At 47.8% G+C, this 20480-nt stretch overlaps 7 protein-coding genes and 3 non-coding genes across 10 annotated transcripts; 8 read left to right on the top strand and 2 right to left on the bottom strand.

The window, feature by feature from the left end:
* Positions 1-18: 18 nt before the first annotated feature.
* FOBCDRAFT_200227 (actin cortical patch SUR7/pH-response regulator pali) lies at positions 19-1037 on the top strand (the record flags this gene model as incomplete). The annotated part of the gene is made up of 3 exons (XM_031179042.2): positions 19-141; positions 186-492; positions 541-1037. 3 exons carry the CDS (start codon positions 19-21, stop codon positions 1035-1037), a joined length of 927 nt encoding a protein of 308 aa, XP_031044929.2.
* A 711-nt stretch (positions 1038-1748) lies between these two features.
* On the top strand, positions 1749-2869 carry FOBCDRAFT_220989 (large-conductance mechanosensitive channel). The gene is made up of 4 exons (XM_031179040.3): positions 1749-2019; positions 2069-2269; positions 2318-2462; positions 2510-2869. The coding sequence occupies exons 1-4, from the start codon at positions 1820-1822 to the stop codon at positions 2564-2566; spliced, it is 603 nt and encodes a 200-aa protein (XP_031044927.2). The 5' UTR covers positions 1749-1819; the 3' UTR covers positions 2567-2869.
* A 91-nt stretch (positions 2870-2960) lies between these two features.
* FOBCDRAFT_318347 (uncharacterized protein) lies at positions 2961-4164 on the bottom strand. The gene is made up of 2 exons (XM_031179038.3): positions 3490-4164; positions 2961-3437 (listed from the first exon to the last, which is right to left on the bottom strand). Exons 1-2 carry the CDS (start codon positions 3765-3767, stop codon positions 3035-3037), a joined length of 681 nt encoding a protein of 226 aa, XP_031044925.1. The 5' UTR covers positions 3768-4164; the 3' UTR covers positions 2961-3034.
* A 3409-nt stretch (positions 4165-7573) lies between these two features.
* On the top strand, positions 7574-8394 carry FOBCDRAFT_291887 (uncharacterized protein; the record flags this gene model as incomplete). Its single annotated transcript, XM_031179036.3, has 3 exons — positions 7574-7732; positions 7783-7934; positions 7982-8394. The coding sequence occupies 3 exons, from the start codon at positions 7574-7576 to the stop codon at positions 8319-8321; spliced, it is 651 nt and encodes a 216-aa protein (XP_031044923.2). The 3' UTR covers positions 8322-8394.
* Positions 8395-9510: 1116 nt separating this feature from the next.
* Positions 9511-9614, top strand: FOBCDRAFT_t91. Its single transcript has one exon. It is a non-coding gene; the product is annotated as a tRNA-Ser (tRNA).
* A 2688-nt stretch (positions 9615-12302) lies between these two features.
* FOBCDRAFT_180940 (glycosyl hydrolase family 76-domain-containing protein) lies at positions 12303-14324 on the top strand. Its single transcript, XM_031179035.3, has 2 exons — positions 12303-12842; positions 12889-14324. The coding sequence occupies exons 1-2, from the start codon at positions 12758-12760 to the stop codon at positions 14223-14225; spliced, it is 1422 nt and encodes a 473-aa protein (XP_031044922.2). The 5' UTR covers positions 12303-12757; the 3' UTR covers positions 14226-14324.
* Positions 14325-15757, bottom strand: FOBCDRAFT_220995 (pyridoxal phosphate-dependent transferase). Its single transcript, XM_059609567.1, has 2 exons — positions 15611-15757; positions 14325-15563 (listed from the first exon to the last, which is right to left on the bottom strand). Exons 1-2 carry the CDS (start codon positions 15682-15684, stop codon positions 14435-14437), a joined length of 1203 nt encoding a protein of 400 aa, XP_059464680.1. The 5' UTR covers positions 15685-15757; the 3' UTR covers positions 14325-14434.
* Positions 15758-16442: 685 nt separating this feature from the next.
* Positions 16443-16514, top strand: FOBCDRAFT_t92. The gene has a single exon. It is a non-coding gene; the product is annotated as a tRNA-Arg (tRNA).
* A 1127-nt stretch (positions 16515-17641) lies between these two features.
* FOBCDRAFT_t93 lies at positions 17642-17713 on the top strand. Its single transcript has one exon. It is a non-coding gene; the product is annotated as a tRNA-Arg (tRNA).
* Positions 17714-18839: 1126 nt separating this feature from the next.
* FOBCDRAFT_238999 (uncharacterized protein) lies at positions 18840-20455 on the top strand (the record flags this gene model as incomplete). The annotated part of the gene is made up of 3 exons (XM_059610239.1): positions 18840-18984; positions 19202-20018; positions 20071-20455. 3 exons carry the CDS (start codon positions 18840-18842, stop codon positions 20453-20455), a joined length of 1347 nt encoding a protein of 448 aa, XP_059464681.1.
* Positions 20456-20480: the final 25 nt, after the last annotated feature.

The following is a 20480-nucleotide window of genomic DNA, read 5'->3' on the forward strand; positions in this document are numbered from 1 at the left end:
GTATCATACGCCGTAACCATGTTATCGAGGTTCTTCGTCCTCTTGCCCCTGGTGTTGTCCATGGTGGCCTTTATCCTCTCAATGCTCTGCCTTTTTGCTGGTCACAAGGAAGGGTTTATGGAAGAATACTCTGTTGCACGGGTAGGTTTGAAGCAAATTCTCAAAAACTCAAGCTGACAATTTAGCTCAACACTTCAATGATTGGCCATAACGTTCTCGACACTGACAGCGACGCTTCTTCTAATGACAACGATGAAGATGATGGCTTCTTTGGCAAGGTCACCGACAAGTGGAACGAAGTTAAGGACGATGTCAAGGGAAAGATCAACGACATCACTGGCGATGTTGCAGACAAGCTGGCCGACACTATTGGTATTTCGGAGTGGTACTCCATTCATGTCATGGCCACATGTGATGGACAGTACAAGCCCAATGCCACGAGTCCTGGTGCTGGATATAATGTTACAAACTGCACCAACTCTGCCCCCGAGAGTGAGTATAACCCTATCGTCGATTGGCAATAAGTTCTAACCTTTATAGAACGCTTCAACCTCACTGAGATGCTCGACAAGCAACTCGAAGTCGGCCCCTTCAAGCTGAATCTTGCTGACATTAACTGGCCCGATGACATCCAAGATTCTATCGATCTTCTCAACACGGCTCTCCTCGTTACATTCGTCTTCTACGTCCTCGCAGTGGGTTTCTCCGGCCTCGCCATGGTCGCGAGCGCCGGCGCATTCTTCCTCTTCGCTCGTCGCGGCGTCAACGCCGTCAACGTCATTCTTTCGGGGCTCGCCGCACTTGTGCTCCTTATCGCCAGCATTCTCGTCACTGTGGCTGGCAAGAAGGGTGTAGACAAGATCAACGACGTCGGCGATGATGTTGGACTGTCGGCGTCTGTTGGAAATAAGTTCCTGGCGTTGACCTGGGCTGCTGCTGCTCTCATGATTATCGCTGCTATCTACTGGGCCATGCACTTGTGCCTTATGCGACGCGAGAGGAAGAGACAGTGGAAGCCACGAAAGGGGAGCTACTAGATTTGATGAGACACGATGACTAGACTGATGATTGGTTTTTTGTTAACCAGATTGGGCGCGACTATGATACCAAAGTGTTTTTACTTTCCTTTTGCAGTTTCAGAATGATTCCCTCCTTGGACTTTTTTATACAAACCAGAAGATTGGCATATCTAGATAGTCAGATAATAATGTGATAGCTGGTCTATCTAATCTCTATTCTGACGTGTTTGTTTCTCTCAGTCAGATTATGCTGTGCTATGTCAAACTGATGATAAGTCCTATATCGGGTGATTCTCTCAGGTTCGCGAGAAGATTTGATACACAAGGTACCAGGATGTAAGAAGTATTACCGTAAAGCTCTAGCCCTGCTCGTACAACTATTCTGAGGCTCTCCCAACTGCTCGCTGTATGAGTACCTGTAGTCTCACGAGGTTGCTTGTTTCGCAACGAGCGCCAGTCATGTTTAGTTTCGAGAAAGGCCCTTCGAAGCACTTAGCAACCCATATACGGCTTATCATGTTCTATTTACTCTACTTGTGGATTGCTAATTCATTGAATATACTCACATATATGGAAAGATCGTTGATCTATATGGTGGTAATTGGTGTAAGCCAGTCAGTTACCCTCTAAGTGCGCTTGAGTACACATGACGTCACAGGCATCAACCAACAACCGCGTGTAGCGCGTGTCACTTCGGCACCTGGTCCTTGATTCTAGCTTCCACGGCCAAGCCATTATAGCATTGGTAGCTTTCAGGTTATCCGAACACAAACAACGCTTGGTCATTTGACTCCTCGCCCATGTCCTGGCTGTCTGGCCTTTGGAGAACATCACGTCCAAACTATCGCATCATGCCCGGCAGATCTCACGATGAGGAGTCTGGCTCAGGAGAGTCAGAGTCCCTGCTTGGCCGAGGCCACAAGAGAGTTAAGCGCTTCTGGGAAGGCTTCGTCGACTTTGCGTTTCAAGATGATATCCTCAAGATCGCCGTTGGTTTGATGTATGAAGTCTCCTGAACTTGCGGTGAAGGCGACTAACACACTGGATAGTCTTGCAGCCGCTTTCACAGACCTAGTAAAGTCTTTCGTGAGCGATGTATTGATGCCACCTATCTCGATTCTCCTCCCGCTCAACAGAAACATGGAGGAGAAGTTTGCCGTTCTGCAAAAGGGACCCAACTACAATAAGACAACCGGCTACAACACCCTTCATCAGGCGCAAGAGGACGGTGCCGTTGTCCTAGCATATGGGTAAGGCATTGTCAAAGTCTTCGGGATATACAAACTCACAGCTGATAGATCTTTTGTTGGCCAAATGATATCCTTTCTTGTGCTGGGCATCGCTCTCTATGGACTCGCGCACTTGTGGCAGCTTGCTTCATCCGAACCCATCATCAAGCACACAAAGAAGTGCAAGTACTGCAGACAGCGCATCAACGAAAAGGTGAGACGGTCGAATCTCAAGATGGGCTTGCGACTGACACTATCTAGTCTATTCGCTGCATCCAGTGTACCAGTTGGCTTGATGGACGAGAGGACCGCAACTGAGTTGACCTTGAACATCTCGTACGCATACGTGATACCCTTTGCTTTTTGTCTTTTTGCATCCCCGTGTTGTTCACAGATTGCTCATTCTTTAGTGAGATGTTATGCATAATGCTTGCTTTATCATGGCGGTTATTGGTAGACTCAGTCTTATTGTTACCATTTGGAAGTGTTGCTGTTTTAGCCCAAATACCAAGAGGCTCATACTACGTTCAAGCTGATCAACCGTGACTCAACATGTGCCATCCTCAGTATCCATTGTCCAATACGTGACATGCGTGGCTGGCTGGCTGCCAGGATGGAGCTAATGTTAATAGTGTTATAGCGTGGCGCTGATTACCGAAACCTTACTTCGTCGATCGATTGTCACTAGATTGACATTGCATGTCATTCATAATTTGGCCCCGAACCAATAAATGTTTAATTAGGCATCATCACTACAAACCCCTTGTCCAAACCACATGATCACATCTACAACAACATAGCAGCACCACCAACAACAGCAGCCGCAGCCAGAATGGCATTCTGGGTAATCATAGGACCAGCGGCATTGTCGGAGCTCACAGGAGTGGCAGCAGCATCAGAAGAAGCAGTAGTAGCGTCGGCAGCATCAGTGGCCTTGGCACCAGTGTCCTTGGGCTTATCGGCAGAAGTAGCCTCAGAGCCAGCGGCCTCGGTAGCGGAAGCATCGTCGTTGCCGTTGAGCTTGTTGACGCCAGCGGTAACAGTGATGGGCATGAGAAGCGACTTGTAGCCACTCACACTATCAGTCATGGATGTGACATCGGTGATACCAGAGAGGACTGCAACTTGGTGGACGGAACAGGTAGCGACATCCTTCTTGGGGTCCAGGACGCAACCCATGTTTTGCTTACTGGTGATTTGTCAGGCATTGAAGTCACGAAACTTGTGCATATGATGCTTACATTTCACCGCCATCGAATCCATCAACCTCAGGATGCATGGTGTAAGAGTACTCAATGGTAGAGGGGCCACCGACAATGGTGCTGGTGCCGGCAAGGCCGCAGTTTGTCGCCTTCGCATCAGGGCAGTGGATAGCAAGAGTAGTCGCGCCGCCCTTCACAGCAACAACAGAGCCATCGAGAGGCTGAGGATCGAACATGGGGAGGAGGAATTCAACGGTGGTTGTCTGGGCCGCCACAGTGGCGAGGGCACCAGCAAGAAGAGCAAGAGACCGAGCCATTGTGAGTATTGTTAAAGAGTGACTGCGCAGCAAATGAATGAGTGTATTGGGTTGAATGCTGAACGAACGACGGTCGACTAAAGAAAACGACGATGCACGGAGACTTTAAGAAAAAAGAGCCTCCCCTATTCAACTAGTTTCAAAGCGTTAGAGACTCACCGGTTCCTTTGATTGATTGAATCCTTCGGCGGCTGCTTAACGACAGCGCTATGCTCGAATCAAACACTCCGATGCCTTATTTCGGACTTAGAAAGGAGATTAAAACGGCCCATGTTCCGAGTATCCGCCTTGGTACCACCCACTCGGGCCTCGTAGGGCGGGAGAAAATTGGAGAAGATTCGCGGGTGATGTTCAATAGAGAAAAGTTAAAATATATTGAAGTTAATGACTGTGTCAGTGACACCCAGATGAGATATTGTGGGGGAAGCTTACTTTCGTATTTGGCGTAGATATGGCGTCTGTCATTGACAAAGCCGTTGGGACTATTGATCCTTCTAGTGAAGCATTGATTGAATCGAGTTAGTTTTATGGGGGTGGCGCCTGTTAGACCACTGCTAGATCCTAGCTCTTGAACGAGACCCATGATGTTGATAAGAGTCAAGGAACAGGCGAAGTGCAATTAGAGCCTCTCGCTAAGAGTCATCCTTGTGAGGCTGCCTAACATTTTCTCCAGATCAAATCACCTCTTTAAATTAGTGATAGACCAGTTTAAAACCTACAATCTTTAAGATGTTGCCTGAAGTTTTGACTTATTTTCTGAAAGGAACTGTAGCATGGCTAACCTTGTAGCAGTGAGAAACAGAAAGCTCCCCAGCCACTGGGTGACATATCTATGAATTTTCTTCGTCAATGCGAAGCAGACTCTCGTACCATTCAAGTATCCTGATATTGAAGTTGTCGTAGAGATGTTTCACTCAAGGAAGATTGTGAAGATACCCTTGAAACAATGGGCCTGTTTGGTTCTATAGGGCACCGGAGCGCCACTATAGCGGTATTGAGTTGAAAATTTGATAGATCAAACACCATTATACATTTATATGGTCCTTGAAATGGGTCGTTTGTGTCAATGGGAGAGGAGGCATTGAGCTCAGCGAGGCACAAAGCAACTACATGACATGAGACAGAGATCTGGATCCAGAACTATTGGTGCCGGGATGTTAATCTTGTAGCTGTACAAAAGACAATGGCCCAAACGAACAAACTACTCTAGGGTATTTTCGTGCAGCAAAAGGAATAATCACAAAACTCAGTGTTTTGGGAGGGACATCATCGATATACGAGATAGCGCTAGGAGCTGATCTAGGTGAATGCTGTCCCTTCCCTTCTCAACTCAAGACAATGCGAAATTACTGTCACTAGAAGGCAACGTAGACATGCTCAAATGCTGTCTGTCAAACATTCATGATACTAGGAAAATGACATTCTCTACATAACCTTGGGATTCTCTGTGTCCTAACACCAGGCATATTGCCTTGATAAAGAACAAACCGTAAGTCATCGACCTTCCGCCAGGCAAGAAGGAGAGCAGGATCAATAAGAAGAAGAAACTTGAAGTTCTTGCTACTCGTATCAAGTTCAAGAAACTTTTTACTAAAGCCTTCAATAAGAATCGAGCTCTGCGTTTGGTATTAAGCAATCGATGTTGTGATAGTCGAGTTGTTGATCATCACTTTGCCCTACTCCCATCAAGGCTGCCATCAGGCCGCCTTTAAGTGACCGAATAAGTGTTCCTTCAATACCCTCTTCTGCTGCAATAGAGAAAAACACAATGTCATTCAAAGGTCTGGGCAGCGGCACACGGGCTCGTGTGCTGCACCGTTTTCGCAGCGGCACACGAGGCAACTGTAGGTATTTCTGGACCCTTTGCCTGCCGAACCACAGAGTCCCTGAAACTTGACCCAAAAGGCTGAGTTCTGGTTTCGTTGTAGGAATGTAACACATAAATCCAATACTAGTCTTTCTTATGTAGCAGCATAGGCGTAGATATCGGATCCTCTAACCTAACAACAACCCAAACTGGGGTTGAGACCTTCCAATAACGACAATAACCATCGTCGAATGAATAAATCTCCGAATAGACCTTCAGGTCTCAATGGCTTTAATCGACAGGGGCGCTCCCAGTGACACCGTCGACCTTGAAGGAATGGTCCTCGACTCCAAAGTTTGATCAATCCGCGACCGTCTGTCTCAAGACTGGTCAGCCGCCATTTACAACGGTCAGTTATCCTCACACACTCTCCCATATAGCGCCGTAATCTCACTCTTGTAAGAGGCATGTAATTCAGCCCTGAGCGTGAGCTCGTTGAGCATGCTATCAAGTTCTCACAGCGCCAAGTCGAGGGCAAAGTGAACCTTGTCGCCTACAAGCTGCGCGTGTATCGTTGGACGTTCCAGCGAGACCTCTAACCTCTACTCTGCCGATGAGAGCAGCATGGATACTCTGGACATGGACTAGACTCATCAAGACACATCTGGCTTCATTGCCATCTAGGCTATCCGTCTCGAGAAGTACGGTGCCAGGAAGATCAAGGACGGCGAGCCCCTTGCCCGTGTCTAAATGCATCATTAGCATGACGGCTTCAGTAGGGTTCGTCACGTTGAGGTGGGCGGCGAAAACTTGTACAGCTCGATCCCCACCGCCAGTAGTTCATGCTCGCGTTTATAAAAAGAAAAAACTAAATTATTGATGCTATCCTTATTCGTTGCTTGTAGTTATTGTACCTACAAGTACGTGGAAATAACACGCCACTTGGTGAGACAGTACTCCGCCCCTCAGTAATAGATCGTACATCTGTCGCACAGCATTAGGCTCCCAACATCTGAGCCGTTCCCCTACTTTGTTTCTGGGCAGTCGAACTTCAACCCTTGATATGACGGTGATTGTTGCATGGGGGCTTAACACATTGCGATGCTGTCGGACAGGCTGAGGGTAACTTTCAGCTGAGAGTTGTTGGATATCAATCACAAACTTGGTATCACTTATCCCCAATAGATACTAGAAAACTATTTTGGTTCTGCATCTTCATACATGAAAGATTGCCCGGAAATACCATATTCGATCTGCCGGCAACCTTGCATCAGTATTAGGACGAAATTAAAGGTTAGCGGCCGCAACAGCAGACTTTAGCCATATGACAGTATCCTTTCATAATACAGAAACTCCCGATGTGTTTTCTGGGTGATTTTCGAGATTTAAGCTCGATAAATAGTTTCCATTTACAGTACTGTTGTAGAATTTGATATTGGTCGAATGCAACGTTTGCTGGGATGCCACAAAATTGGGTCATTCTTGGCACTCAGCGTCCGTCTTGGCATCGGATTCCAGACAAAGCTCAGTCTTGGCGTGTCATGATAAATCTGTCCGTCTGACATTTCCTGTAGCCGATTTCCGGATGAATATATCAAAGTGTCATCGTTTCTAATTCAAATGTTTCGTTCTTTTTATATCCAGCTCTTCTAACGTTCTCCTGTTTCGTCGACATTTTACTCATACCCAAATTTCATCACCATCTCTTAGCTCACAACCTCAACCTCGGCCGCCCAGACCTTGGCACTCTCCGCTGATGCTTGGCTGGCCTTTGGCCCCTCCCATCCCGGTTTCTTGAGAAAAAGGAGCTTTTAAAAAGGTCATCATTTCGCGCTCGACTAATTCTTGTCTTGACTTGTCTGCGCATACCTTGACGATAACCCTTGTTTGCGCGCGCATCTTTGCAACCGCGATCATCGCCCTGCATTTCCACAAGCTCTGATTGGCTAGACTGGCCTCTACAAACTCTTTTTATCCCTGCGCGACGAGCTAGTCAATCATGTCCCCACGCTCCAAGTCATTTTGGCTGGCGTTGTTGGCTGCGAATAGCTTCGCATATGCTATTGAGGAACCGCCTGCTGTAACGACAGCGCCTATTTATCTGCCCTATTACGACGAAGACTCGTGGTCTCTTGTGCGCGGTAGCGTCATCTCAAGCGTGAGTCGACATTCTTTGCAAACTCCATCATGATTGCTAACACACACCAGGATGCGGAAGCTAAGGAAACAACATACACAATATTCTGTCCAGATACAGACGACTCAGACCCTCCAGAGTGTGATTTATCCCTTGAGTTCCCTTTCGTTTTAGTCGAAGGCCCTGATACTGTTCGGTTCCATGGCACGCACACCTCAAGACTGTATGTTCTCTGTGTACCTACGACATACCAATGCTAACATGGTGCAGCACCGCAAATCTAGAGTGCAACCTACAAGGCACGACAAGGGCCACCTGTTCCGGATACTCTAGTTTCAACGAGGGCTATAGCGATGGCGTGCACACAGGTCCAACCGAAGTGACATGGACATCAACTTATTCCGGCAGCGAAGTAGAATGGGGTGTCCTGACAATGGGCGAACTGCCCCATGACCCGGACCCTGTTACTGCAGTTTCGAGTACACCGACGGACTTTGTGTCCATGCCGATAGCTACAAATGGCGATAATGCTGGAGCAAGTTTGGACGTCTCCTTCAAGGCCGCTTTACTTGCTGCTTGTTGCACTTTGGTGGTTGGTTGGACTCTTTAAGAATTGGTCCGTTTATTAATGAGAACACGATTTATGATGGGTTTCGGGAGCAAGCGAGCAATTTTCTTTGTTGAATTTTGATCATATTTAATACATCATGCTCTCATATTAGCTAAGATTAGCCAAAAATGATAGCGAACTTGACGAGCCAGAGTAATATTGTCCTAAGACCAGCCTAAGGTCTGTTGAGTAACGGTATGGCGATGGATTCAGGAGGTTCTGATTCCTCGAAGTATTGGGTTTATGTTTTGATACTATCCTGTAGCCGATGGTAGATGCCGGTTCATGCATATCTGGGTGTTTCCAACAGAAGTCTATTCGACACAATGACATCGGGTGACCATTACATGACAGGGCCAAAATATGGAAAATCCTCAGAGCAAGGCTAAGGCATATCGCGGGGAACACTGTCTATTTATGTAGCAAGTGGCCTCCTGCATTCGTATAAAGGCATTTACAGGAATCGCGTTAGGTGAATTAGAGCTGCCTTTTCGGGATGTTATCATCAGGCGAGGGCCATGTTCGACTATGGAGAGTTAGGTTTGAAATTTCAGTGGAACCGGGTGCGGAAATGCTAAGTTAGAAATCTTCAAAAGGAAGAAAAGAGCTCTGTCCTAGTCCCGTCCTTCATGTACGGCCGGATGCTCTCACAACTGTAAAAGCAAGCCCCATTTTTCCGGTCCCGGAATCCCGGCCGGCCGTGACGCGTGCCGAAATGACAGCATTCGCACATTCTTACAAGTTCTCTTGATAATCAGCTTGAGTGAAGCTCATTGGTGACTTTTGGAACAACATTGACGAGTTGAAAGTTGTTGATGTGGTTGAACTTTCGTGTGTCTCAGGTGGTGTGGACAAGCCGAGTATGGCCAGTATCGGCATAAGCTTTTTTCAAGAAAGATCCTTGCTTCTGAAGAACAGCATCGATGAAGAAGTGACCGAAGAAGCCAGAAGACCTATTCTCAGAGGCTTCTAGCAAGCAATGCTATCGAAAATTCAGAGTGACAGTCACATCACTGTATAATGGAAATGTGCAATTGCGATCTCAATACTTGGACTTCTACATTGGGTTTAAGGTTCAGAGAATTGTGGAGATTTCGTGCTTAACATGAGAGTATCCACTTTCAGCACAGACGCACAAAAAGTGCCTCATTCTTAAGAATAGTAGATCCCACCTCCATCAACAAAACAAGGCACAGTGGCCGAGTGGTTAAGGCGATAGACTTGAACGGGCCTCCAAGAGGTTCTAGACATCTATTACGTTCGCGTTCGTAGGTTCAAATCCTGCCTGTGTCGTTACAGCTTCATTTTTGCGTTCCAAACGTATTCTATTACATGAAACTTCAACGATGAATCACGTATTTAATTTTGCACTTACGGAGACGTTTTTGGCATGACAAAATAGACACGAGTTAGTAGTTGGGTTCTGTCTTTTGCAAATTCCAGTTGCGCTGCAGAAGTGTTGAGATATCACCTCATGAACTTTCATGGTGAACTGGTTACACAATGAACAGCATTGCTGGCTGCGTTCCCGCTCACCTCAACGAAAGTTGATACATATAATATTATTCAGATGCTTCTCACTATAGATAGATAGCTGCCACGAGTTGTCAGAGGAAATTGATCATTTACTCGATATATTTGCGTTGGCATACATATTGCTGGTACACCATACCTGAGCTGACGTGTTAGTTTATCACTACGATCTGGTCCAAATTTTAAGCGAGCTTGCTTGATACAACACAACGACTCTGAAGAAGCTCCATTCATCATCGGAATTATATCCTTTTGCTCATGTTCTCATGCCACCAACTCAGGTGAGGTTGGTTTTTGGCGATTTCCTCTTTCGGCCATGTGTCGGTTAATTTAAGCTCAGCGGCCCGGACCTTGCGTTGAGATTTGTTGGCAAAGAGGGAAGCCGTGATATTCCTTCCTTCCACTTCTCGGTGCAGACTTCAACTAAACCAGCCATTCTCTCAGCCCTGCGAGATTTGGCTGTTTATTGTATAGCGATCTGTCATTCACGAGCAACTGGATGCTCCAGAAATCCATAAGTATGAACACAATTGTATAACTCCGTCGAAATATTTAGATGCGTTTTTTTTATGCTGTTATTTTGTGTTTACTATTAATTTTCAACACATGCATTTCTTGATGCTTACGCGGCACTGGGAATGGAGGCGAAGAACGGGAAATGGCGGAGAGAAGGGATAAGATGTTTAAGAGACATGGCGACCAGCCGTGTCTTGAGAACCGTAAAGGCCGACGCGCTGTAGTATCTCGTGTTTATACGTGGCCGCAAGAGTATGCCTTACTCATTAATGTTTTCATCCAACAATGGTATCATCTGAAGGAGAGAGCGAGCTTGTGGACGCCCAAAACTATGCCTCTCGGGCTCAATAAATTTAGAATAACTTGATCTGAGTGAGGAGCGGCCGGTCCCTGGTTCTGAGACCTGATCCAGAACTACACCGGAGGTGGTCTCACTAAGATAAGACTGTGGCACAGCGAGACAGCTAATTAATACTGCTGACGGGCTTGCAAGGAGGCTCAAAAGGAAGACAACATCCGGCCACGCTCCGGTAGCTTCATAACCATACGAAGACTGCATTTTAGCAATTTCAAGGTGCCGAGACATGGGAAACAGTGCTCTCGTCCAACAAAACCTACAAAGAGTGCCCTTGGGTTGTCAGAAGACTTGAGATGCTAAACCAGGGGACAGAAATAAATATGTACAAGAGCCCGCCAGGTTTATGCTGAATTTTCCTGAGATCTTTTAAATCTACCTAGATATTTTTATCACTTAGGAATGAAGTCCTGAGTTTTCTGCGGCCACCAAGAGTGTAAAGATCTTAAATTCCACCTGCATCTCCACATGTAAGACAAGAAGCTTGGCCTCAAGCTTCTTCCAACGTCGGAACCGACCCGAATCTCGTAAACAATGCACAGACCTAGGCTGACTTCACAGTTGCTTTTCCTTCGAGTCCTCTTAGAATGCGACTTTCAAGAATTTCCACGTGTCTGAGTTGAAAAAAGTGCCGCATGATAACACGGCAAAGTCGGAAACGCTGCAATCAAGATCAGACGAGAGAACCGTCCAGCGTTGTTTCGTGTTTCAAAGATCTCCTTTTTTGAGCATCGCATTTCGTCAGTGAGTCAGGCTTTGAGACGATCATTTTTGCAAAAGCCCATGCAAGGGCAGGGCAAAGAAAGGTTGCTGGGGGTGGGGGAGTGGAGATGAGGACCGTAACGTTAATGCACAGTTGATGGGCAAGGATATTGAGTTTGTGTTGCTCGAGTTTGGATGATGCATGGTTACGCAGCAGAGAACATCACTTTCTAGAAGAACCGGTCCTATTTCGCCTGGTCTCCCAGAAGAGCATCAACCTTCAATGCCTTTCGATAATCCCCGAAGTCCTCTAGTCGGGGCATGAACATAGTGGCGCCAAGCCTCTTCCTCCAACTTTTGACGCCCACCAATCTCCTCCGCAGAGGTATCTGTCAGCTAAGGTTTAGTGGCCTTTACCCCTGGATCCTACAGTACCTTGCACTAGATTCATTTTCCTGGGAAACAAAAACTCTGGTTTGGTGACTGGCAATCTTCTACCCGCGCGGCCAGTCGAAACAGCCGGTTCTTTGTATCTGTAACACCAAGATGATAGCATGTTCTACTGGCCACAATCAACGGCTGATCGCCGAGAGCAGGGCCTTCAGGGGTTGTGTTCCTTGTCATGTCCGTCTGCGGGGAGAGCTCGGTAACTCATTCTCCATAGAATGTAGAGGTCATCATTCAACGGTTGACTTTGTCTGAGGCTCATCAGCTAAAGTCTTAGTCTACGCATGAACCCAGCACGATTCGTCATTCGTTCCTCAGGATATCCTCCCTGTGTGTCTAACTCTGAAAACAGTCCGCCAAGCAAGGGTATCATGTATTAATACCTAGACTACTCCGTAGCCCCCGTCGTCTATCAATGTTTTGGACTAGCCCGGTCCAGCCTGAAAAGAACGAACGTCTTTGGAGCTTCAGCTTTAGCTCATTGCGTTCTCGTATTCCCGTTCCTTCTCAGCTGTGATTGTATTTTTATCTTTCGGTGGCCCCTCCTTCGTTTATTATTTCTTCTTATCTTACTTTTCATGCCCCCGAAGGCGTGCTCAACTTTTACGCCTGATTTTCTCTCGTACCTTGTGGTAGCTTGATTTGTTTGACTTGAACGCCTCGCTCTTTCTCGAATAATAAGACGCTCATTCCATATCGCTTGCCATTAACTGCCTTGAACTTACACTCCTTATCGGACCTATGAAAACTATCAACTTACTGCCAGCACCAAAAAAGACTTGAATCAATCTTCCAGGAGAAGACTATCGCTGAGCGATCAAGAATCTTAAGCATACTCACATAGACACCATACACCATACCCATCATCGACAATAGACACATTATGAAGTTCTTCGCCTTGGCCAGTTTGGCTTCTGTAGCCATTGCTACCAAAACGCCTCCCAGTTCACTTGACACTGCAAATCCAGGTATGTCCTACAGTCAAGTGGTGTTCCGGTTCACTAACCATTTCAGATTCAATCCGAGATGTGGCAGGCACCCTCGCCTTCGATGCCATGAAGTACTACAGCGGCAACACATCATCAGTACCCAAAGATCTCGGCGACCTTCAAGATCCATACTACTGGTGGGTAGCTGGTGCCCTATGGGGTGTGATGCTCGACTACTACCACCTTACCGGAGATTACAGTTACAACGATGTGGTCATCCAGGCTCTTCTGGGGCCTACAAATCTCGGCACTGGTAAGGACTACATGCCTGCAGAGCATGCCGACGAGGAGGGTAACGATGATCTCTTCTTCTGGGGCTCAGCCGTCCTCTCCGCTGCTGAGCGAAACTTCCCTCAGCCCAACAAGGACCTCCCATCGTGGCTCGATATCAGCATCAACGTATTCAACGAGCTTGTGGGTCGATGGAATACAACAGCTTGTGGTGGCGGCCTCTTGTGGCAGATCTACCCAAGTAACCCGAATGGCATGACATACAAAAACTCGGTCAGCAATGGCGGTTTCTTCCAACTCGCTGCACGTTTAGCTCGTATCACTGGCGATAACAAATATCTCGACTGGGCTCTTAAAATCTGGGACTGGTCCTGGGAAGTGGGCTTCATCGATCACCGCAATTATCACGTTTATGACGGCGCCAGTGTAGAAGACAACTGCCAGAAGACAACATACCATTCTTTCACTTACACCAGCGGTATATATCTTTATGGCGCGGCGGTTCTCGCCAACTACACTGAGAAGCCAGAATGGGTCGACCGCTCAAAGCGTCTCCTAGAGGGCACCGATTGGTTCTTTTCGCCGTTTCCCAACGCGACCAACGTCATGTACGAAGCTGCCTGCGAGACCGTCAACACATGTAACGACGACATGTCCACCTTTAAGGGTTATCTATCACGCTTCATGTACCTGTCTATTCAGATGCAGCCCGCTTTGAAGGAGCATGTCCATGCTCATCTCCTCCCATCGGCCAAGGCTGCTGTCCAAACATGTACAGGAGGGAAGTCTGGCCGTGAGTGTGGTATGCGATGGTATAACTCGGGTTTTGATGGAAATCCCGGTCTTGGGCAGCAAATGTGTGCTCTTGAAGCTGTCCAGGGCCTGCTGCTAAGTGATGCTCCTGCGCCGCTCAAGGGCGATGATGTCAAGGTTGTCCGCAGCACAGACTGGGCTGCCATGAAAAAGAATGAGTCCAAAATTCAGAGTACACCAACATCCTCATCAGAGACATCATCAGCAACTGCAGCTCAGCCTACTAAGAGCGAGGATGCTGCTAGTCTCCCCCGAGTGGATCTCGTCCTGGCTTCTGTCAGTATTGGAAGTGTCGTGATGTTCCTGGGATGGGCCTAAAAATGGTGTTGGATTTTTATTAGATCTTATAGATATAGAATGGAACTGGCGTCGGGTATTTGGATAACTGGTCTGAGAGACTACTTCGGTATAAAACGCTCGTACTCTGAGCGTTGCTTTTATTAATTCCACGAGATTACGTCTAGAAGGTCTGGATTTAACGTAGAACGCCATCGTTTTATCGTCCTTTTCCTATTTGGTGCTCCAGTTTATGAGCCTCTCACCTCAGCCAACGTCGTCTTTAGTGACTCCAGAAATCTTGTCACCTCGGCGTCCGTGCCGACTGTAATTCGTAGGCATCCTTGGCATCCGTGCTCTTTGCCTCTGAATCGCACAACAACACCCTTACCCTCAGCAAGCTTCTCATATACGGCCAACGCGACAGTGTTATCCGGCTCGCCTGCAGTGTTAAGCATTTCGTAAAGCAAAAAGTTGCTTTCAGTGCCACCTCGTAGACGGCCGACACCGGGAATGTTGGGAAGTTCCTTGATAAGACGATCACGCTGCTCTAGGAGGCGTGCACGATGGTCTCGCATAATAGCGAGTCCCTTTTCGGAGACAGCGTAGGACGCAAGGGCACTTGTAGGGCTGGAGATGTTGTAAGGGGCCTTGAGACTGTTGAGAAGTCGTGCAATTGGGGGCGATGTGAATGCAGCACCGAGTCGGATGCCAGCCATACCAAAGGCTTTGGAGAGGGTTTGCATAACGACCAGGTTAGGAAACTCGGTCACCCATTCAGCCAGAGAAGCATCTTCGGGGGCAAAGTCGATATATGCTTCGTCGAGAACGACAACGCCGTTCCATGTCGGGTGATCTAGAATCTGCTGAACGTCGGACTTTGCAAGGACTGAACCAGTGGGGTTTCCAGGCGAGCAAAGGTAGACAAGTTTGATGTTAGACTCTTTTGTCAGGGCTTCCATGACAGCTGGAACGTCTATGCTGAAGGTGGGGGCTTCTAAAAGGGGAACTTTGACGAGAGCTACATCGTTGACCTGTGCAGACACGGAATACATGCCATACGTAGGCGGGCATGTAAGGATGCGGTCCTTTCCAGGAACGCAGAAGCATCGTAGCAGAGCATCGATAGCCTCATCACTACCAACACCCACAAACAAATTCTCAGGCTTGAGCGTCTTATCTGTATGGGCGTGGGTGTTTCGCAGCTCGCAGAGCTGCTGCTTCAATGGCTCCTGGTGAGGATCAGGATAACGGTGCAGGCCCAGCAAGTCGACCTCCACACCATTGGCAGTCTTCCCTGCGACGTCCGCACTCAGAGAAGGGCCGTACGCGTTCTCATTTGCGTCGAGAAGGATATTGGTGCCGTCATCCTTGTAGTCGCTGCGGAAAGTTAGTCGTTGCTTTAATGTGGGGGAGGGGCAACATGCTCTCGCGCGCAGCGATATGGCTGGAGGGCCAAGATGTTTGGCCTGGCACAGCTTTCGAGGTTGAAGGGGGCCATTTTGTTGGTGACTTATCTCCTGATGTACTGAGGAGTAATGAGGATGCGTGGCTCTTTAAGATGTGGTGTTTACCACTTTTTGGTTGCTGAGTCCGACGCCGGAGGGGAGTCATTGACTTTTTTGTGGGGCTTTCATCTTGTCATGATAGAGGGGAAGCATTGGATACAGCGCATATGTATCCCGAGGTTTGGTGTTTAGAACCTTGATAAGCAACTGAAGAAGGTAAAGGCTTGCAGTATGGCGGGACGATTGTTTTCCGATATGCAATTGAGTCATCATGGGTTTAGCTCAGGTATATTCTGATGTTGGTTGGAATCATGCATTGGCCAAAGCGTTACCCTGAAGGACAACGAAAATTCTGAACAACTGCTTCATGGTTGAGAAACCAAGAGACCAGATGATAGGGAACATGGCAACCATATGTTTAATTGTTTTAGTCCAGTGTTTATTATACGACAGAATTGGTTCATGTGTCTGTCGATGGTAGACAATAAGACAGACAGAAGAATCCAAATTCCCAAGTAAGATTTAAGCACCTTCACGTCTTTCCTGCTATAATAGTTCACTATAGACATAATTCTGACAAACAAAAGCTAAAGGCTTAGCTACAAAGTACTAACCCTAAAGCCAAATACTATTTCAGCATGAAGGCCCGTAGCTACAGTCAAGCTAGTGAAACGAACAGGCGTCGCCCAGCTACAATTCAATACAACTCAGAGAAATAATACCAAATACCGTCCTAAACTTCAAGAGTAAGGGTCGCGTGGCCCAATGGCAAGGCGTCTGACTACGAATCAGAAGATTCTGGGTTCGATCCCCAGCGTGATCATTCTTTTTTGGCTCTGGCATCAAGTGGTGTCGATTCTTACTATGAGGATATGCTACCTTTTGCGCTTAGATAGGACATGTTATCACTATATAAAACAATATTTAAATAATGCCTTTTTAATTATATATTTATATTTCACTATAGAAAGATGCACCTGGTAGTGCTCTGTCAATTGTTGCAGGTGGCCAGGCTTTCAAGTCAAAGCATTATTTCAATATTGGTATGTGCCTCGACACTGAACTCTAAACTTATCGTCAGAAACGCGAGGACAATGAACCCTTGTAATATATATACAAGATCATCACAATCGACATAACTATTACACTTGTAACTTGATGGGTTTATAGTTGTATTGCGGTTAATGATTGGCAGAGTCTTTGTGTAACTCCCTTGAGCCATGATTGGCTAGACAACAAGCCCCGTTTGATGTGCTCTTGAGTACCTCCTGGGTCAGGCACTCTGTCATCTCCATGACGCAAGAGCACTTGCAAATCTAAGACGTTTTACACGAATTCTTATCGCGATAAACGTTGGTTTCCCTTTACCTTCAACCATTCTATATACATATCGTCGCTTCCTGTCCCTTGGACAACTTCAGCCAGTTTACAACTCTATCCAGAAGAGAACCTGTTGTTAACAGACTGGAATCTGGCGGGATCAATGATCTATGTCTATCTGCACTTCATCGCTACACGAAACGCGTGTCTTACAAGGTCCATAGTCATGGATTGGGTAGATGTTTCTAACCCGACCTCTTGTGCTTATGAAACGCCAGCGTAGAGTGGTGTGTCTGGTTTAGCACTTTCAATATGCCTTCATCATTGATATACTGGAAAGCTTGACTTAGATTGGGTTAGATTTTATTGGACTGCTTATGAACTTGACAGAAACCCTTGTAACTGACAATCCTACCAACAATGGGGTAACTCGAGGACGGTGGACTCCGAATAGGTTGACTACAACGGCATACTACGGTAATTTCACCGTACAAAGAGAGCAGATGTACAACGAACAATGTACTATCCCAGAAGTTTAGAATTGCGCTTGAGGCGGACAAGCAAGCTCTCCGTCTGTGTCGTCCACAATCTTGGACGGGAATTTGGGCTCCAGGAATCATTCAAGAGCAAGGTCGCGTGGCCCAATGGCAAGGCGTCTGACTACGAATCAGAAGATTCTGGGTTCGATCCCCAGCGTGATCATTTATTTTTGCCGTTTTGGAGTCTGCTTGGGGCTGTGAGAGTATCTGGCCATGTGCGCCTGTCGTGAAGCAAATCCTCGAATATGGTACTGCCTCTGGGAAGTGTGAACAGTTCAAGAGTGATACTCAGCTTCTTGGATGGCGTGCGGCTGAAAATAAGAGTAAACAAGCCTGAGACCGAATTAGTGATACGGGGACGCTGCCGTTGGATGATAGTTTTATAAACTCAGCCAGCCCTCGTCAGCATATGTCTCACATGGACTGCAGGTCCTTTGTCTACCCTTGTCAATGGATGTTCATTGGATACGTCTGCTACCTGAACAGTTGGAGCTTAGAGGTATGCAGAACGAAGAATAGACTGAGGTGGTATGAACGATATATGTGAATCGAGTTTGGTGGAAAACTAGGTACACATATATGGGCGAAAGCTAAATCATAAACGCGGTATGTACAAAGGGAGGCAGGGAGGATATACACCTCGATAGCTGACGTTGAACACGTAGTGCTGACGGTACGGTAGCTGAAGTGTAACCGTGACAAAAACGGCCTTGCTACCCACCCGGACTGTCGTAACATTTGGACCCACACAACCACGTCTCAACTGTCCACCGTTGAGTTAACTCTAGGTTTCATTTCCAATCCTGGAACCTGAATCAACTGAACCGCGTCCATACATGTCCATATCCGTACACAAGCGACAAGCCCAGCCTCCCGATCCCACGCCATACGACCTCCTGTCACTCCTCACTTGTCACTCACCGAATTGATGGACTGACCGACTGATTGGACCCCATTCGTGTTCCTTCGCCAGCCAACGACAAGCCTGTTCTCGCTCACACACGCGCAATCCCAACACATCCCTCCCACTATTATACGCTGCTGTCTGCCGCTGCTACAGCACAGCACAGCCAGTACAGCACGCGCTGCCGCTTGAAGCGCTGCACTGACGCCTTGACGCCTTGACGCCTTGACGCCCTGAAAGCGACAGCCCAGCCCAGCCCAGGTCACAGTCACATTCACAAACAGCCATGTACTCCGCCGGCTACGGCTTTAGCAACAATGCTGCTCCCTCTTTCAACAACCCTGCCCCACAGCAGCAGTCCGGAGCCCAGCCAGCCGCTCAGCAGATGATGTATAACCAGCAGCAGCAGTTCGCCAGCATGACGCCTCAAGGAGGCTTTAACCCTAGCGCGAATCCTCAAATGATGGGTGCTGGTCCAGGAGGCATGATGCCAAACGCAGGAATGCAGCATATGGCTGCCAATGGTCAGAGTAGGTACCATTTCTTCATTTGCGCGCAATCTTCGATCGAATCTTTCACGACGCGCCTGCTTCCAATGCTCCTGTAAACAGCACCAGCCTCTTTAACGATGTGTGGACAGCCTGTGGTTAGACATGATTAAGAAGAAGCGCGGCGCAAAACGATATGCGACACGACAAAACACTCCTCCTTCACACCCGACAGCTAACATATTGCGCACAGTGGCAGGTTTCCAACAGCAGTTCGCTGGTAACCCTTACGGTCAAGTCGTTCCCTCGTCGGTCGCTCCTCAGAATTTTGCACCAAATTATATGATGGGCGGAGGCATGCAGGGCTTCCCGATGAACCAACCCGGGATGCCCCAGAATCCTCAGATGATGCAGCGATTGCAACAGCAACAGCAACAGCAAGCGCAGGCTCAAGCGCAGCAGCAGCAGCAACAACAACAACAGCAGCAGCAGCAGCAACAACAGCAACAACAGCAACAACAGCAACAACAGCAACAACAGCAACAACAACAACAACAAGCTGCTAACCCCGCTGGTATGGGCCAGGTATCGACCCCTCAAAGACCCCCGAGCGCCGCACAAGGGACGCCGAACAACGCTCTGCCTTCGCAACAGGGTCAATTTCCGACTCCTCAGCCTCCTCCTCAAAGCCAGACCCCTACGAACCAGCAGTCCCAACAACCACAGTCGCAACAGCAGCAGCAGACTCAACAAGCTCCGACACAGGCGCAAGGGCAGCAGCAGCAACAACAACCCGTATCTGCCGGACTATCGACACCCCAGACGCCGACCTTCTCTTCGAATCAAGGATCGGCTGTCAATGGAACTTTAACAGCGGCTCCGCTGAGCCCCGGTACCGAATCTCGAGATAAAGAACGATTCGCATTGTTGCTCGATATCAACCACGAGCTTCTCTATGAATCTATACAAATCCAGGCAACCCAACAAGAACTGAAGAAGGAGAGCGCTGCAGCTGGAAACCCTGCGGATAAAAAACCGACAGACGAGGAGACGCAACTACAGCAAGATTATCTCCAGTGAGTTCTCATTTGGACAAAGAATTACTTTACACAACTAACCGTGCCTCAGATGTATGAGGAGATTGCAAGCAAACTTATCGTATATGGCCGCACTTGCAGATCGGAAGCCTGAAGTTAAAGTTCCGCCCTGTCCAGCATACCTCACTGCACCTGCTCTGACTCTTTCGCTCAAACTCCGGGTCCCAGCTGTAGGACCTGAAGGTGCGGACAACAACATCGACCCAGTCGCTGACCGTGAAGAGCGAAATAATAGCATAAGGGACTTGTATTCAAGACTGCAGGCTGTCTTCCCCGGCATTGACCCGAAGAGAGAACCAGCTTACCGTATGAATACACAAGGCGGCCAGAAGCCTGGCATGATGGGAAGCCAGGCCAGCCCGACAGCACAGAGGACGCCCAGGATCACGAATATGGGGGCACCTCCTATGCCCTAATGCTGCTGGCTCAGACGATTACTGA

This window comes from Fusarium oxysporum, chromosome IV (genome assembly GCF_013085055.1).
Source record: "Fusarium oxysporum Fo47 chromosome IV, complete sequence".
Classification (NCBI taxonomy): domain Eukaryota; kingdom Fungi; phylum Ascomycota; class Sordariomycetes; order Hypocreales; family Nectriaceae; genus Fusarium; species Fusarium oxysporum.